Source organism: Pseudorca crassidens, chromosome 12 (assembly GCF_039906515.1).
Source record: "Pseudorca crassidens isolate mPseCra1 chromosome 12, mPseCra1.hap1, whole genome shotgun sequence".
NCBI classification, from domain to species: Eukaryota; Metazoa; Chordata; class Mammalia; order Artiodactyla; family Delphinidae; genus Pseudorca; species Pseudorca crassidens.
The window spans coordinates 45,620,471-45,638,862 of NC_090307.1; the positions used below are offsets into that span (position 1 = coordinate 45,620,471).

At 37.2% G+C, this 18,392-nt stretch overlaps 1 protein-coding gene and 1 long non-coding RNA gene across 2 annotated transcripts in view; one reads left to right on the forward strand and one right to left on the reverse strand.

Annotated features, from left to right (window-relative positions):
• The window catches only part of LOC137203377 (uncharacterized), a 173,024-nt gene that overhangs the window by 89,487 nt on the left and 65,145 nt on the right, over positions 1-18,392 (forward strand). The window contains exon 3 of the long non-coding RNA XR_010933066.1: positions 5,629-5,709. This is a non-coding gene — a long non-coding RNA (uncharacterized lncRNA). The remainder of the gene's footprint in view (positions 1-5,628; positions 5,710-18,392) is intronic.
• The window catches only part of DSG1 (desmoglein 1), a 41,660-nt gene continuing 32,924 nt past the window's right edge, over positions 9,657-18,392 (reverse strand). Inside the window, exons 14-15 of the mRNA XM_067699400.1 lie at positions 16,733-16,938; positions 9,657-14,665 (exon numbers count right to left, since the gene is read on the reverse strand). Of these exons, the coding sequence (XP_067555501.1) occupies positions 13,625-14,665; positions 16,733-16,938 (1,247 nt within the window). The 3' untranslated portion in view covers positions 9,657-13,624. The remainder of the gene's footprint in view (positions 14,666-16,732; positions 16,939-18,392) is intronic.

Genomic DNA, 18,392 nt, shown 5'->3' on the forward strand with positions numbered 1-18,392 from the left:
ATGAGTCTCATGGGGCTAAAATAATGGTGTCAGCAGGGCTGCAATTCTAGAGGCTCTGGAGAAGAATTGTTTCCTTGCCTCTTCCAGCTTCTAGTGGATGCCTTCAATTCTTTGGTTCATGGCCCCCTTCCAGCAATCCTATCATCTTCGCCTCTTTTTTCATATCTCCTTTATATCAGTATATGCACACAATTTCCCTGGGGCGTATACAAGGAGCAGAATTTCTGGGTCATAAGTTAATTTTCTTTAACTTGTTTTCCCAAGTGACTATACTGACCTGGGCTGAGTTCCCATCATCAGTTTCGGAGAGTTTGCTTTGCTCGCCCACACAGAAAGCAAAAGCATTATCAGACTCTTAAACTTTATCCAATTTGCAGGGTGGGTACATGTTATCTCCTATGAATTTCTCTGATTGTTGTTGAGTTTAATATCTTTGCCTGTGTTTATTGTCCGTTTGGATTTTTTTCTTTTGTTAAAGGCATATTGAAAATTTTTTTCCCCATTTTTAATCAGATTGTGCCTCTTAAAAAATTGATTTGTTGTTCTTTACATTACTCATCTTGTGTGTCATTGTTGGATATATGTATTGCAAGTATTTTTCACTCATTCTGTGGCTTGACTTTTTACTTTTTAAGAAGATATAATGTATAGAAATTTTTATTTTTGAAATTGTCAAGTTTATCAGTCTTTAATGGTTAGTGCTCTTGTGTCTTAAGAAAGCTTTTCACACACTTATACTGCCTTTCAAAGTTAAATTCCTAAATCATCTGGAGATGATTTTTGTAAATGTTATGGGATCAATTTCATCTTTATTTTTTATATGTGTACCTTAATGTCCAGACACTTCATTAAAAAGCGACTGCTTTCTGCACTGCTTTCTGTAGTACCAATTATAATAAATCTGAGGGTGTGCATAAAATATATAATATACAAACAAAAATTTAAATAAATAAAATATTGAAAAATAATAGTGTGCATAAAAGTGTGTATCTGTTTTTAAGCTCTGTCTCTCCCTCTTTTTCCTTTTGCCTATTCATCTATTCTTATGTTAGTGCTAAGCTGTTTTAATTGCATAACTTTGTTCTATTCAAGAGTGTTTTGGCTGTTCTTGGCCAATAGCATTTCCTGTATATTTTAGAACCAGGTGTTTCACCAACAAGCTGCAATTTTGATTAGGCTTGTATAATATTTTAACAGAAATTAGAAAGAATTGTCAAAATTTCAATTTTGAGTCATTTATTGGAGTACCACAAACAAGGAGATTTCTTTATATTTTTAGGTTTTATTTAATGAAGTTTTATTTTTTCATTGTTAAGGTCTTACAGAGACCTTTTAAAGGTTATTCCTTGGTAGTAGTATAATAATATAATGATATATTTTCTTTAATTACAATTTCTAACATTTTCTTGCACACAGAAGTGCAGTTGATTTTGGCATTCTGCCATTTGCATCCAGCAATTTTGCTAAACCCTTATTTTTAATTTGAATGATATATCTGAAGAGTCTTTTGGATTTTTAACTACACAATCATTTAATCTGACAATAATGATAGTTTTGTTTCTTTTTTTCCAATCATCCCCATAACCTTTCCCCCCTACTTTTGTACCATCAGCAAAATATTAAACAAAACTTTGATAGTGAACATCACTATTTTATTTCTCTATTTCACAGAGAAATCTTTTAATTTTGTACTATTAAGTATGATATTTATTTGGGGGATTTTATAGATAGTCTGTATAAAGTTAAGAAAGTCTTCTCTACTCATAATTTACTACGAGCATATGTTTTACTAAACATGTCCTATATGTCGGGAAGATTACATAATTTTTCTCACTTAATTTGTTTCTGTGGTGTATTACATGGATTGAATTTTCTAATGTTAACCCAGCCTTGTGTTTTAAGTTATAAACCCAGATTTGGTCATCATCATTTTGATATAGTACTAGATTTAGCTTGTGAATATTCTGTTTAGGAATTTTCCACCTAATTTCATGAGTGAAATTGGCATATAGTTTTCCTGTCTTACGCTAATCTTGTTGAATTTTTTGGTCGAAGTTATGCTAGCCTTCTTAAATGAGTTGAGGATTGTGATGTTTTATTCTCTTATCTAGAAGAGTTGTATTAGATTGAAATTATTTCCTCCTTGAGTGTTTGGTTCTTAAGACAGTTTGAGTAAATTGTACTTTTTACTATGAATTTCTCCATTTTATTTAAATCTTCTAATTGATTTGCAACGTGTTGTTTATAATAGCCTCTTATTATTTTCCTAATATCTGTGGAATCTATAGTTAAGTCCTATTTTAAAGAATTCTTGATATTTTAAATCTGTGCATTCTCTTTTGTTTTGATCTAGTATAGTATACTAGGTATATGAATTTTATTGGATTTTTATTTGATAGTACATGCCTGATGATTTCAATATATGAAGTGTTTTAAGGTGCTTTTCTGCATTCTGTTGTTTCTGCTGGTTTTTACTCATGAAGTTTAGTTGGATTGGTCCCTGGGTTACCTTGAATGTGCTATAGTATTCTCTTTCTTCCTTCCTCATGTCTATGGGGTCAGGAAGTAAAGATGACATCTTTAAAGAGTCTGTCTTTCAGCTTTGACTCACCTACTGACCAGTGATATGGAACAGATTTCCTATAAGAATGTTCTCTGACAATTCTATAACTTGCCTACATCACTGAATCTTGAAAGACTGTGTCATTTACTTTTAGAGAAATCTGCCCTCCACAGGAGATCTGGAGGAATATTAACTACCTCTAGAACTTCCTAGTTTTGGTCCACATTTCAGTGTACTTAGCAGACATTGCGTGTGTTTGCTTTTTGAAGGTGGATTGTTATGTTCAACTATTATTTTATTTATTGTTATTTTATTTCATAAAATTGAGTAGAGTAAAAATATCTTGACTCAACTATCATTAATTGGAAATCTTCATTGTCTTCATTTTTATCACATTTGTTAGTTTTTATTGTATAGAAGTTAAAATATCTTTTTATTTTATTTATTTAAGGTGTCTTATCTCTAATTAGAGCATCTTGTTTGTCAAGCGTGTAGAATTATCTATTTACAGTTAAGATCAATGTGCTATGCCAGTGTGGCATACTGAAATGAATAAAGATTTAGATATGGTTCAAATTCCAGGAATTTCACTAACTGGGTTTGTTTCCATGAGTGAGTTAATTTAGTTCTGTAAATAGCAAATTCCTTATCTATTTTCTTCCCTGGAAGACTTTGGGACATTAAATTAGATACATTTTAATAGAAAAAACTAGCATACAGTGCATTCTCTTTGAGTAGTATTCTTTCTTTTATAATTTATAGAGTGTATATATCTTTAACAGACTTGCCATTTATTAAAACCTCTGGCATTAGGTGTAGATATAAGTTATTTTTTCTATATACTAGTATTCAGCTTTTACTGTTAGTCATTAAATATGATTTTCTTATTGTTTGCTACTGTAGTTTATAACAAATTAATTTCTGACAATTTTGCATCTGTGTTTAAAATTTTATTCTATTTAATTGATTTTTAATCCTCATTTTGGTTTTAATAATTTTTAAAATACATTATATATCTTAAAAAATATGGCTTATTATCCTTACTTTGCAAATAAGTATGTTTTAGAAGGAAAGCTTTTGGGTTGTTAGTGGTGAGTGTTGCAAAAGAAGTCCAGCCAGTCACCCAAATGGGACATATTAATTACTTAACTTGCCCTGAGTTCCCCATTGCATGGTTTACATCTGAGTTTTCTAGGCTCACATTTATTTTTGTCTTTATATTGAAAACAGTTAAGTTTTCCTGGTTACTGATGCTCAATAATCATGTTTATAGATGATTTATAAAGTAAATATTAATTTATGAGTTTGCAGTGGGGGAGATTTTTCCATGGTGGGATAACTGTAAAGTTAATATTTTCTCCCCAGATGCCCTCTACTTGCCCTAGCCAGCAAGGTACCAACGCCCAAATTGTTTATTGATCATGAATAGAGAGCAAAGATGTATAGATATTTTGACATGCCCTTCATCTAAGCTGCAGGGCTGTCTAGTAAAATATTCTTCCCCTGTGAGAAGGAATATCTTTAATTACTCTCCCAGAGAACAGCATGTGAAAAGGTCTGAACTTACATATATTTGATTTCATCTATCAGGTGATAGTTGTTATGATATGTTTATCTCATAGGGTCCTGGAAGCACTTTTCTATTGCTACCATGATTGTTGTCATTTGAAGAAAGCTACATTCTTGTTCCAATATTTTTGGACTCATTTTTCAAATATTTGAAAAATATTTAGTTATATTTGGAAATAAACTATTTTTCTGTAGTTAACCATTTAATTCTAACTACATACTAGTAAGGTCTAAATTTTTATATATCTAGTCTTTTTTAAGACATTTGGTAAAGGTACATTTTACAGTCTAAGAAAATTAAATTATATTGTCCCTCATTTTAAAGAGGCATCATTATGCCAAAGAGTAACTTCGAAAGGGAAGTTCTATTGGGAATGGCTGGAATTTGAGAAGCACTATGATGTAATCTAGGGGCTCAGTGCTCACATAGAACGCCAAGGCAAGAATAGATTTTAGAAGAACTGAGGCATGAATGGATTGCATTTATTCATGTATCCAGCAAATAATTTTTCAGTTTCTGCTTGTCACTACGTTGACCTCTCTGCATCATACATGAATTCAAAATTTTTTATTTAATTTCTTCCATATTCAAATCATGACAATAGAATTTTTGAGGTACCTTTTTCAATTTTTGCAATAATATGTCTTAGAAACAGAGTGAACTGTATTGTTGTTGTTAGAAATAAGCTGTTAAAGTGTTTGGGCTATGTATACAAAAAATAATGACTTTGACTCATAGCCCTTGTTTTTTGGCACTAAATAGACATCAAACCCAATTATCTATCAAGGTCACTCCTAAATGTGTAACAGTAAAGCTAAGTCATGTGTTATAGGAGAACGATTGTATGTCTAAACACTTTACAGGGAGAAGAATCTAATTAATATAAATGATATAATATCATAAAGGTACAAATTAATGACAAGGGGAACCCGAAGACATTCTTATTTTATACCATTGGGTTTCGGTATCCAATCTATCGATCCATTCTTATTTACAGTGGAATGTTCAAGAAAGGCCTGTCAAATCAGAAAATTCTGAGGTTCCATGTCACATATTTCATCAGAGAATGCTCTGTAGAGCATACCAGTGGTTGTAACAAATCCTTTCGGTACCGTCTCCATATTTTGCCCTTATCACTTCAGTGTCCACATGCCCGATTTCTAACGGCCAGCTCCTGTGTTTCTTCCTTTCGTTGGCGCCATAGCCACTTTACCCACCTGTGCAGCAAGCACAGGGAATTCTATGCCCAGGGACGGTCCTTAATTACCAACTGATGGTAGCCGTTGTCTGAATACAGAATCACCTTCATTTCTGGGACGATTTAGCTCTATGGTACAAGTACCTTACCAGCTCCTAGGAAGGGTTTTCCCTTCCCAGGAGGGCTGAGCTTCAGTTGTCCATGGTGGTCACCGGCTTTTAATGGCTGCTTCCCCTTCCCTCTTTCATCTCCCCATTTACTACCAGTGGTTTCTTCACCTCCATCCTTTCCCCCCAGATTGCGCTCACATCCTGCCTCAGAGTCTATTTCTGCGTGAATCCAACTGAACATGTGATCAAAACCACCTGAGAAGCCTGGGTGAGTAATTTATCAAGCAGAAACTGGCATACATTTTGAAAGAGATATCTATTAATTGGAATGCAGCAAAGTATTTTCCTTTGAAAAATGTGACCAATTACATTCTGGGTCCAACCAGATATGAACTTTGATAAGAATTGGAGCCTGATATTTTGAGCAATTGCGGAAAAGTTCTTGAGGCAGGGGCTTTCCTCCCTAGGTTTTATATAATGAGGATGGCTGGGACCACACAGGCACAGAGCAGACCGGGATATCCCAAGTTTGGAATAATTAAGCTTTGTTTGTAAAATTTGGAAAAGTAAGTCTCCCAGAGTCAGCTGGAGTTTGTCTTATTTGAACACAAGTACATGCCCAGAAACTGGCATCTGTTTCAAACTTTTTAGTCAATTTAATATTCTCCATTTGTATTTATTATGCTTGAGTTCTTTCAAGTGAGATTTTTATATATTATAAAAAGAATGAAAAAAAAAAAAAAAAGAATGAGATCTTTTATGTTTTATTTTTTGGCCACAGCGTGTGGCATGTGGGATCTTAGTTCCCCCGATCAGGGATCGAACTCACGCCCCCTGCATCGGAAGGCTAAGTCTTGACCACTGGACCGCCAAGGAAGTCCCTGTAGTAAGATTTTAATTTAATCTATTGCTCAGTGCCCTTTTTCCAATTTCTTTTTGCATGTTGCTATTAAACTATCTAGGGCTTTTGGTTTATTTTTGTCACTTGTTTTGCTACCAAACTGTATGGTCAAACTAGGTAATAGGACTCTCTCATAAGAGAGCTAGCAACCAGTAATCTTTTAAAAATACAATTCTGAGCAGAGCACTCCTCTGCCCAAGCTTTCCAGTGGCTCTCCATTTCACTGAGAATGTCAGAATTCTTACAATGACTTGCAAGGTTGAACTCCATCTCATCCCTTGTTACTTCTCGGACTTCATTTCTTATTGCTTTCCTTCTTTCACTGCTACATGCAGGTCTCCTTCTTCTTCCTTGAATACCCCAAGCAAATGCCTACCTCAGAATTTTTGCAGTTTTGTAGTCCCCTCTCCTGAAGTGCCCTGTACCCAGATAGCCACATGGCTTGTTCCTGAATGTTCTTCAGGCGTCTGCTCAAATATTGCCTTATAACTAACTCTGCCTCAATTACCTTATATAAAAGAGTATCCCTCCCACCCTGCACTCCCTAGCCTAAGTTGCCCTGCTTTTTCTCTTGACCATTTATTGCCATCTAACATATTATACACTTACTTGTTCATTGTCAGAACCCCCGCCCCATCTTGAACGTAAACTCCATGAGGAGCTTTGTTCACTACCATATCATCACTGCTTGGCAAAACTATTAGGCGTTTAATAACCATCTGTGGAATGAATCAATGAATGAATCAATGAATTAACAATTTGGACAAGGAAAGAATTTATGAGGAAATAATACTTAATGATACCTAAATGATGAAAGGATGCAACCATATGAAAATGAGGAGGGAAATGTTCCATGCAGAGTGAATACCAGTTGCAAAGGCCAAAGTATTTCCTCAATCCATTTCCCCTCACGTTCTCTATTATAACTATTATAGTCCAAGCCACCATTGTCTTCCCACCACCATCCTTTATGCCAGATCAGGCAGGTCCCTGTAGGCTGTTCTAAGACATGCAATGAAAATCCATTGAAATTCTTAAAATCGGGGATTGACTTAATCTAACTTATATTTTAGAAGGCCACATAGGCTCATCTGTAGAAAATTGTTTAAATGAGTCCAGTATGGAAGTAGAGAGGCTACTTAAGAGGCAGTTCTGGTAGGGTGGCAGATGGGGATGGAAACTATTTAATGGGTTGAGATATATTCTGGTTATAAAATCAACAGGGCTTACTAATGGATTAAATGTGAGGGGTGAGGGAAAGGATAAAAGTCAAAGGACTACTTAGATTCTGGGTTGAGCACTGGGTCAATGTAGTCATATTTACTGGGATGAGGGATATTAGAGGATAAATTATAAGCTTTAATCCCAAACAGTTAAAAAGGGGCTTGGATGAGTTATCATAGAGATAATGTAGAGTGTTAACAGGAGAGGTCTTGGGACAAACTTTAGGGGAACACTACCATTTAAAGATTGGGTAGTTGGGGAATAAACAAAAAATAATAAGAGAGAGAGTGGCCAATGAAATATAATCAATATCCCTAGAGGATGGTGTTATAAAAGCCACGAAAGAAGAATGTTTCAAGGAAGAGAGAACAGTCACTGTTTTCAGATTCTTTACAACAAATAAGAAAGGACAGAACAGAAAAGTAGGCCTTGTATTTGGTGTTGTATAGGTCTTAGACAAATTTGACAAGGGCCATTCTAATGGGCTGATGGGTGAATGTTGTAGTCTCATGGGACATGGTAAAGATAGGAAAGCACGTGTACATGAGTCTTAGGAAATTTGGTGAAATAAACAAAGAAAAAATGAGACAGTAGCCACAGGGAAGGGTGCTGATGGAAATGTTCTGGGGTGGGGAGAGAGCGAGAGAGGGAGATACAGAGAGATAGGCAGAGGCAGAGGGAGAGGGGGAGAGAGAGAGAGAGAGAGAGCGAGAATAGGAAAGAGAGTGTTAAGGAAGGAGCAAAGTCCTTGAGCTTAAATGGGGAATTGTCTTTTTATATGAGTAGGACACTAACTCCATTGCAATACGGTGGGGGAATAATATGGGTGTAACGGGTGTCTGTGCAGGTTTGGCAGAAGAAGATGACTTTTATTTTCTCAGTGAACAATAGGATTAGGTCATCAACTGAGAATAAGGAGGGAAGAGGAGGTGTGGGAAGGTTGAGGACAGAGACAGTATGGAATAGTAATCTGGTGTAATGAGATGAGAAGTCTCTCACAGAATCAGCTAGGATTAGGGAAGCATGTGATGTTAACCTGAGATCTGAAATCGAGTATTTAAAATGAAAAAAGTCAACTCACTTGAATAATTTGTTTAGCTGTTTGTGTGCAGACAGAAATGCGGGGGTAAAAGATTTGGGATATGAAAGGGGGAGCAGGGCAAGGAGGTAGAAGGTATGCTTCAAGAGGTGACAGTTGGACTCATGAAGTTTGATTAGACAAGGAGGGAGGTGAAGCTGACAGATACTGAGAAAGCGGTGGGAGTCCAAAGAATGGAAGCTTTGATGAAGTGGAGGAATTGCAACAATCGGAATTCATAAGCAAGTGAGCTGGAAGGATAGGAGGAAGTGAAACTGAGGCATCCAAGGTCCTGCCATGCTGGGTTATGACAAAGAAGCAAGTGACTGAGGTGGCTGGGGGAATGGAGGCGTAAGAGCTGAGAATATGGGATGCTGAGTGCCTCGTCCATGGAGGTGGAGAGGCCACAGAAGACTGTGAGCCAGAATACAAGAGTCTTTAGTAAAAGTGGGGACATTATTAAGAGGTCAGGAAATGGCACAAGGAGAAGAGGGGGAGGGGGATATAAGCAGATCGCATGTGTCTGAAAAGGGGAAGGTTTTGTGCACGACGAAGATGATAATGTTCTGAAGGTGGCATTGGAGAGCACAAAGGAGATGCACCCCAATAAAGAGGAAAGTGTTTGATTTTAAAAGCAAATAAGAAGAAAAGCCATTTAAAAGAAATAAAGTGCTGGTGTAAACAAAAATTAGAATATGGAAGAGAAAAATATGAAAGCATAAAGATGCTAAAAGTATCAAATAAAAGCTTAAAATGCACGTTATTGATCATTTACTTATTGCATGAGGCTGCTTAACGCTGTGTTCTGACATTTACTAAGCAGTACTCTGGAGAGCAGGCTCGCCAGTAAACATGAGAAAAAACGATTTAGGAAACAGAAAATGAAAAACCTTAACAGTGTGAAAATAAAATAATGATCTCTATGGACTGAAAATAATAACTAGATTTGATAATCTCTAATTATTCCTTATATTCTAAGACCCATCCCCACCTTGCAATTCAGAAAAGGTAATGAAGGCATATTAAGCATTTTATTGCTGTAAACATAACTCTTTAGAAATTACAGACCAACTTAAAGTAGCCAACAGATGACCAAGCAAGGAACTAACACCCAAATAATCCAAGAGTTTTTATACTGAAACTTGAAGGAAAGCACCTTGTTGTAAACATCACCCAAGATGAATATTAAAGTCTAATACTCGTAAAATAGCGAAAGAAAAATAGGTTAGACTAAGTACAGCTTGATGACAGTGTTTAGTAATTCAAATATAACTAGGTGGAGGAATATAGACACCTAAACAATAGATTATTCATTGTTTTAAAATTATTTGATGGAGAACAGGTTGATCCATTTATGCTTTTGTCCTAACATGAATTGAATAATCTGGAACTGGAAGACAGATTCTGTTTCATGGATACTAATAATCTATATGGACCGGTGTATTCTAGTGCAATGTGAAATAGGTCTTACAAACACCAGAAGTCCCCTCAAAGGTTGGAATTGATTAAATAGGCATGGGGAAATGTGGCAATACTTTCAAAAGTTTGTTTTGGGCTTCAAATGTCTTTCTGAAAAAGCCAGGGCCATTTTAGCCGAGATTATAACACCTTTAAACTCTTGCTAAAGTTGAAGACTGTCATATGTGTTATACACTGGCTGACATTCAAATGTTGGTATAAATTCAGAAATGAATTGTGTCTATAACTAGAAACATCCAGTCAGAGTGAATATGTAATTTTTGAAGCGATATAATTAAAATTCTGTCAGAACATTATACATTGAATGAACATTATGAGGCTAAAAACTTTATATACAAATGTAGAACAGATGTCCAAATGAAGCCCTAGAAATAACCTGAAATAGATACTTTTTCCGTAAATTTTTCAGAGCAAATACATTTACATCAGTCAACATACAGAGAGGCTAATAATATGTAGTAGATGTATTTGGAATTCAATGTCAAAATTAGCTCAAGATGGTATTTTGGTTGATATTAAATAATAAAGTATTTATAATACACTAATTTTTGCCTCTAAGGACTACCTCTTTGGAAAGGGAGATGTTTTATAAATATTAAACGCTTTGTTTTCAAACTATATACACATAACGATTAAATCACTCTTTTTTCCTTCTCTTTTGTTAGGAGCAAGTTGATCTGAGACTCAGCTTTCATTATGGGTTTGAATTATAACTATTCACTTATAAAATAATTTTCATATCTTTACGTCTATGGAATGACTTAAAGTATGTGAGTTAGAGTAAAGCGTCTAAAGAGAAGAATTAAATTCTTCCTAAAGGTTGTTCATTAAAAACAATTACATGCCTTTAAATGACTGTTAGAATGGTTGCTGTCTTAAAAAGTTAATTTTAAAATTTAGGGATAAAGAGTTAGAACATCAATGTGTAAACATGAAAAAAAGAGTCTGATTTGAAAGTATCTTCCTAGAAAGACTGATGACTAATACTGCCATTTTTTTTTCCCTTGTATCTCCCATGGTTTTATGTAACTAATGGATCTTAATAACGATAGTTATTAAGGATGGTTGCTCTGGCATTTGTCAGACAATCTAAAAAACATTTCTGGAAGATATCAGGAGTCTTAAGAAAACACTTCTGATGATATGTCATATCAAAGTGACAAATACTAACAATGAATTAATAATTATTTCTGGGCTTCTCTGGTGGCGCAGTGGTTGAGAGTCCGCCTTCCGATGCAGGGGACACGGGTACACGCCCCGAGCCGGGAGAATCCCACATGCCGCGGAGCGGCTGGGCCCGTGAGCCCTGGCCGCTGAGCCTGCGCGTCCGGAGCCTGTGCTCCGCAACGGGAGAGGCCACAACAGTGAGAGGGCCGCGTATCGCAAAAAAAAAAAAAAAAATTATTATTATTATTATTTTTATTTCTTCAAACTCCTGGACCCAGGCATACTCAAGTATATTTCAATAAGTAGCTTTTGACTTTATTTCTGTAAAGATTACCCATTATTAATGGAACCTCCAAATGGGAGAAAGAAATTAAAAAAAGACTCCCTGTGAATGATTCTATTTACACCTCTGCATTTTGGCATGCTACAGACTATCAAAATTTTACATAGTGTACAGAGTTAAAATAAGATGTGTATTGTGGCTTTGAAAATATTGACATCATCTGCTATAACATAGAGGGAAATAGCTCTGGGTAAAATAATTCACTCGCCATCCCCCTTTGACAAGTGTTGGAAGTCCAATAACTATTCTTTGATCTTGTAACACTCTGGGAAATTTGAGTAACTGGGGGGACTAATCCTTAAAATATTTTTGCCATATCCAGTTTCACATTAGTGAGCAAATATTAGCATTGAATTTAGAAAAGAGAAAAAAATTCCTCTACCATACAATAGTAAATTTACTTCTAAGAATGCTTTGATTCTATTTAGAGATTTTAATCAGGTAACACTATGTAGCAAATTCATAGAAATGACTCATCATAAATAGGACATTATTAAATTCTGAAGTTAGAAAAGTATACTATATAATTTAGAAACTATCTATAAATTGGAGCATATATAATCCAAGAGCTTATTGACAAATCAAATCAGGAAAGTAAAATGTAGGTTAGTGAGAAAATTCGGTTAGGAGGTGGGATAGAGTAAGGAAATTGGATTGTCTAGTACAATTTCATTCCCATTAACACAATGTCATAAACTCTGTTAAAAGTTCCTAGCTGATCTCTTCAAAATAGCAGCAGAGGGTTATTTTAAAAAGTACTAAACTCAATTAAAACTAATAGTACGGTATTATTTAGTGAACAATTCTAACTTCCCCCATTAAATATTTTACATGTGCTAAAAACTCTTTTTTAGATCCCCTTAAAAAATTTCCCCAAAGCGTAACTATACTGCAGGCTTTTTTTCACAGCTCAGTGTAAGTCAATTATTTTATCTTAGGAGAGGTGTAATAAAGAGCTGTATATAAATGAATAACACTTACTAAAAACACAATCTGAAAATACAATGCGATTCCCGTCTACTTCTTTGGAAGGTAATTTACCATGTCAGGTGTGACTTGCTTCAGCCTGAGAAGTATACTTGGCAGGTTTTCCTTTATTAAGTCAGAGTCACAGTGGTAAAGGGAAAAATGCGTGTGATATCCTGCAACTTCACCAGTATGCAATATGCGTCAATATTGCATCTACCACTAGACACAAACTAGAATCAGAGAAGTCCTTGACTCCATAGGAATTATAGCCGAAGCCCCATCTCAAGATCTAGACTCAGACGATGCCAGTTCACTCCCAACCAATCTCACTATGTTGCCACCCTCTTATGGAATTTCCCTCCCAGGAAACATTTCCTAATTTGAAGTTTGTTTCATCTGGTGCAGTTATTAAGGTGGGAGTGCTTGGTGGCTTGTGGACTTGGCAGAGTAGCCATTTTTTTTCTTTAATGGTTAACCCTGGTCTAAATATGTGATTGGATTTTTATTTATATTATCTGCAAAATTGACAAGGCATTCGGGGCATATTTCAAATTCTTCCCACATACTTGAGTGCATATTGCATGTTTAGTTTTATTTAAATGTCGCCTGAGCTACATGGCAATTCAAACCAGAGCAAGGAGAACGATGCCAATTGCCATCTTAAGGCCAGTGCTTTTACATGACCAAGTTTTATTTATTCCATGTGCTGGAGATACACTACAGGCCGCACAAAAGCCAAGAAGACCCTACAGGCCATCCAGGCACAAAGAAGACCCTGTCTCAAGTTTTAGTTCACGGTCATGATTCTGTTAGTATGACTATAAGAAAAAAGTCTACAAATGCTCAGGAGAGCTCTTGCCCAACAGCACTATTTCCATCTATTTTTCTCACTGAGGTGTCTCACCTTGTTCCACAATTTTCTTAGCACCTGGTTGTGCGTCATAAATCACACTGTTAGTTTTTGGGTGGTGGGAATTAAACCTAAATCACAATCACTGAGCAAAAGCGTGCTGGGGTCCTGGCTACTTGGTATATTGTCCTGTACTGTACGTTGTGATTCGACTTCGGGCTGTGATAGGGGGGGCAGATCCTAGGGTATTGCTAAAGTGATGCTCAGAGGAGCCCCTCAAGTGGCCAATGGTGGATGTGCCCCCGATGCTGCTACTCAGGCCCCCGCCCCCTCCCAGGCTGCTCAGCCCAATGCCAGCACCACTGCCCACCAGGCCACTGCTGCCTATGCCACTGCCTCCACCTAGCCCAGCTGGGCCACTAATGCCAGTCATGCCGGAGCCTGAAACTACCTTCTCTGTCACAACCACATTGTGGGTGTTTGATAAATTGGGGTGCACACTCAGATTGCCCACTAGGCCGGAAGTTGGCTGGATTACTCTTTCTGTCACTACTACATTTGAAGACTCTCTAGGATCGGGGATGGTCAAAGTGGAGGGCAGGCTTGAACCAGGTGTTATTACCCTTTCTGTCATTATAACATTTGACCCATCTCTGAAGTCAGGCATCTCTAACATCCCATGCAGACTGGCACCAGAGATTGGGCCGACCACCCTCTCTGTCACCACCACGTTTGATGCATGTCGGTTATCCTGAACGTGGACAGAGGGCTTCAGAGTCCCCAAGGTGGTGTAAGACTCAGTTAAAGTGACATTACCATAGCCCAGAGGATCAGGAATAGGATGCTGTACCCCAGGTCCCGAGGGGTAGTTACTCTCAGAAATGATGGTGGTGGTGCCGAAATGTGGGGAGGTGTGTGGGTGTCCACTACCAATGGGCTCTGTTCCCTGCAGAGGGCAGATCGGTTCAGTGCTGTCAGGTGGCCAAGAGGGATCAGGGTCTAGATATGGTTCCACTCCTTTTCCCAGGCTGATATCTGCCAACTTCTTAAATTTAGGCCCCAGTGTATCCAAAAAGCTGTCATCCAAGTCTTCTCCAATGAAGCTACAACAACCCACAGAGCCCGCAGGGGAACCTACACCTTCAATATCATATATGAGCAAACAGTCATTGGATGGGCGTGCTTCGTCTTCATCTGCATAAGCATACGCTTTCTGAATTTGTAGAAGAAAGAGAAAATGAAATGATGAATACATTTTTAACAGTAATAGAGGTCTTTATCATTATTTTTTTCCAGAGCTTTACCAAAAAAAATATATAAAACAAAATTCTAACATCTTCTAGAGACTCTTTAGAAGTTATTATATACTTACTTGAAAGAATTTGGTTAGGAATTATTTTAACTGTAATTTGGATAATACATTTTGATATTTATTTAGATGGACTTCTTCATCTTAGTGCACTTGGGACACAAAAGCACAAAAGGAATCACGTGAATGATTTTGCAACCGAGTTAGAAGGAGGTATACTTAAGAACATGGAACTTAAAGTATACCAAAATTGTGTATTTTTTTGGATTTGTTTAAATTAGGTAGTTCATAGTTGATTTGGGTTCATTCAGAATTGTGCTTTTCTTCCTTCAGATGAAGTGAATATGGTGGTTCCATGAAGATTTATTTCAGTGTGGCTTTTTAAGCAAAATAACAGGAAAATTTGACTCTGGGTCTATGCCACTTTTGGATTCAGAATTGAAGGTGACCAAAGACAGTTCTTAAAAATAGAATCTCCTCCAATTCAAAGTGAAAGCTCACAGACGTGTGTACTTTTATTGCATCTCTTTTGTTTGTAATGTTGGATTGCAAACTTTCAGGTTAAGCAGAAATACCTTTATTAGCAAACCAACTCATTGTGCCATTTCAATTCAAAAATAGTTTTTGAGTCCTTACTGTTCGGCAGACACTCTCTTAGGAAGTTGGCAATAAAGTAATGAACAAAACCAGATAAAGTCCCTCTCTCACAGGGCTTACAGTTCAGTAGGAACAGAACTGTAGGAATTTGTTAGGAGGTGCAGAGTAAAGGAGTAGAGAGGGATAGGGTTGCTCTTTCAGACAGAGAGTTCAGGGACAGCATCTCATAAAGTGATGGTTGTTCAGAGACTAAAGTCACGGGGACAGTAAAGCAGAGAGAGTGTTCTGGGCAGAAGGAGATACAAGTGCAAAAGTTGTGAGGCAGAAATGGAACGTTTCATGAAAATGATATTCATTTGTAGGGACATGGATAGGAAGTATACCTATGGATTTCAGCAACTGTCCCCTTATTATTTGCTGCTATTTGGAAGGCTTTTACTACTAGTTCAGTTCAAAATATCAGCCACCCTCTCATTAGGAGAGTTAATGACTGTATTTTAGGCCCGTGTGTAGAAGGACATAAATGTATCAGAGACAGTATCAGAGGTAGGAAATATCTGAAGGTTTAAGTATCACATGGGGTAGAACCACGGGAAATTCTGTCTCTACCTGAAGATGGCAAAATTAATTCTCTCTGGTTCTTAGAATGTCCTGGAAATGTACTACGGCTCTTGGACCCACCCTTATTGCATGTTTACTCTGTGCTTGGAACTGAGCCAGGTACTGGCAACATAATGTAGAGCCCATGCAGACGAGGCACTAAAAACGGTGGTGGACATGTAACCAACAGATTTTAGCAATGGTATGTTCTATAAAATGTACAAACAAAGTACTACAGAGATACACATAAAGAAACATCAACGCTATTTTGGATGAGAGGATTCACAGTAAAAACTTCAGAAAGGCAGGGGTGTTTGAACCGGATAGAAAGATGAGTGTGGGTTTGTGAGAGAGAAGATCAGGTAAAAGCATTCCAGGATGAGCACAGCATAAGCAAAGACATGGAGGGCAGTAGACCAGTGTGAACAAGGCAAAGGGGCTTGGCAAGCAGGGTGGCTGGTAAGGAATAATTGGAGATGTCAGGGTGTGAGGGAAGAGGTCAATTGGTTAATTGCTGTGTGAAGGAGATGGACTTCACGCCACAGACAAAACAGAGCTGGGAGCCACTGGTTGTTTTAAAGTGGGGGAGTAAAGTGCTCAAGTCAGAGTTTGAGAAATACTATTCAGCAGGAATATAGATTGTCAGGTGTAAAGACCAGAGGCTGGGAACCTAGTTAGGAAACACGCACCAAAGCCCTGTTGGGAAATAGTGGGGGCCTGGGGTAGAGATCTGGGTGCAGGATGGAAAGGAAGGCATGGGGATAGAGAGCTTACCTGGCAGAAGTAACTTTCCATGAAGTTCATATTCAGCCCTCCTTCTCTACAGTCCCTCACAGAACTTTTTAATGTTCCAGAATATTCTTGACATATCTTAGGTTGTCCTGATGTTTTAACTCCATCCACCAGTTCCAATGCTGTCGTTCTTTCTCCTCCTCCAAGATCTTGCATTTTTCTGCCATGATACTCATTTGTGTAAACCCCTAAAAGTGTTGATCAAACTAAATTTTACTTTCTCCTGTAAACTGTTTTTTCTCTAGCGTATTGTAAACTAAAAATTAGTAACTTACTGTAATGTATAGTTTCTCCATTTAAGTACACAGTTGTGAGTGAGCAAAGAAATAAAATGAAGGTAATACAGGACTTCCCTGGTGGCACAGTGGTTAGGAATCTGCCTGCCAATGCAGGGGACACAGATTCGATCCCTGGTCCAGGAAGGAGCAACTAAGCCAGTGCACCACAACTACTGAGCCCGCATTCCACAACTACTGAAGCCCACATGCCTAGAGCCTGTGCTCTGCAACAAGAGAAGCTACCAAAATGAGAAGCCCGGGCACCGCAACAAAGAGTAGCCCCTGCTCGCCACAACTAAAGCCCACAACAGCAACGAAGACCCAATGCAGCCAAAAATAAATAAATAAATAAATAAAAATGAAGGTAATACATAAAGAAAGGAGATGCAAATATGATATTGAGTTCAAAATAATATTATTAATCAATTTGTTAATTCATTAATTATTTGAGATACTACTATATGTTGTGCTGGGATCGGGGGCTCCACAGAGGTTATAAAACGCTATCTATGCCTTAGAGAGTTTGATTTCAAATTGGGGGAAAATACCCAAATTCTAAAACTTAAGAAAAAAAACAGTATAAGAATACTCAATGTATTATTAGAAGCACAGGGCCTCCAGGGCATTCAGAGAAGAGGCCATGGCTATGGTGAGGGGATGGGTTTGCATGAAGACTCTGGGATTTGCACTTGATTGTGAGGGGTGAGTAGAAGCCTGTTACAAAATTCCAGGCAGGTGAGATAAAAGGATGGCCCAGACTATGGAAGTGCCATGGACAGAGAAAGTGTTGACAATGGGGTAGGTGTCCTATGGCTTTCATATTTTGAAGATCTTGAGTTTAGGTATAGTGTTTCATACTTCTTGCTCTGGTGCCTCTCACTGTGCTTTGTTCAAGGTTTGTAGACTTAATGAGAGAATAAATGCATAAATAAATCCTGGTGGATTTGAGGATTTGACAAGTCTTGAGAACTGACTGAGTGTCAATGAATAGGGAGATAAGGAAGTCAAAAATGAGTTTCTGCTTTTTAGGTGGAGGGTGTTGGGGTCATTAACAATAATGGACACCTCAGGGGGAGAAATAAGTTTACAGACTAGCATCTCCAGTCTTCTGAATGTGGTCCAGTTCTATAAGTCATAAACATTCCTATGTCTTTTACATTTTGAAGAGTTCAAAGTGGAAAAGTCATGATCACAAGTTTGAAAAAGACTGAATGAAAAATAAGAGAATCAATAATATTTATTTACCTTGAAATAAGGCAAGACAGTACAATTATTTTCAAAGATATGAGTTTTTAAAATTTATTCCTCTTTTTCTTAGACTGATTTTGTGAATTGTGGAGGCAGATGCTAGCCTCAATAAATGA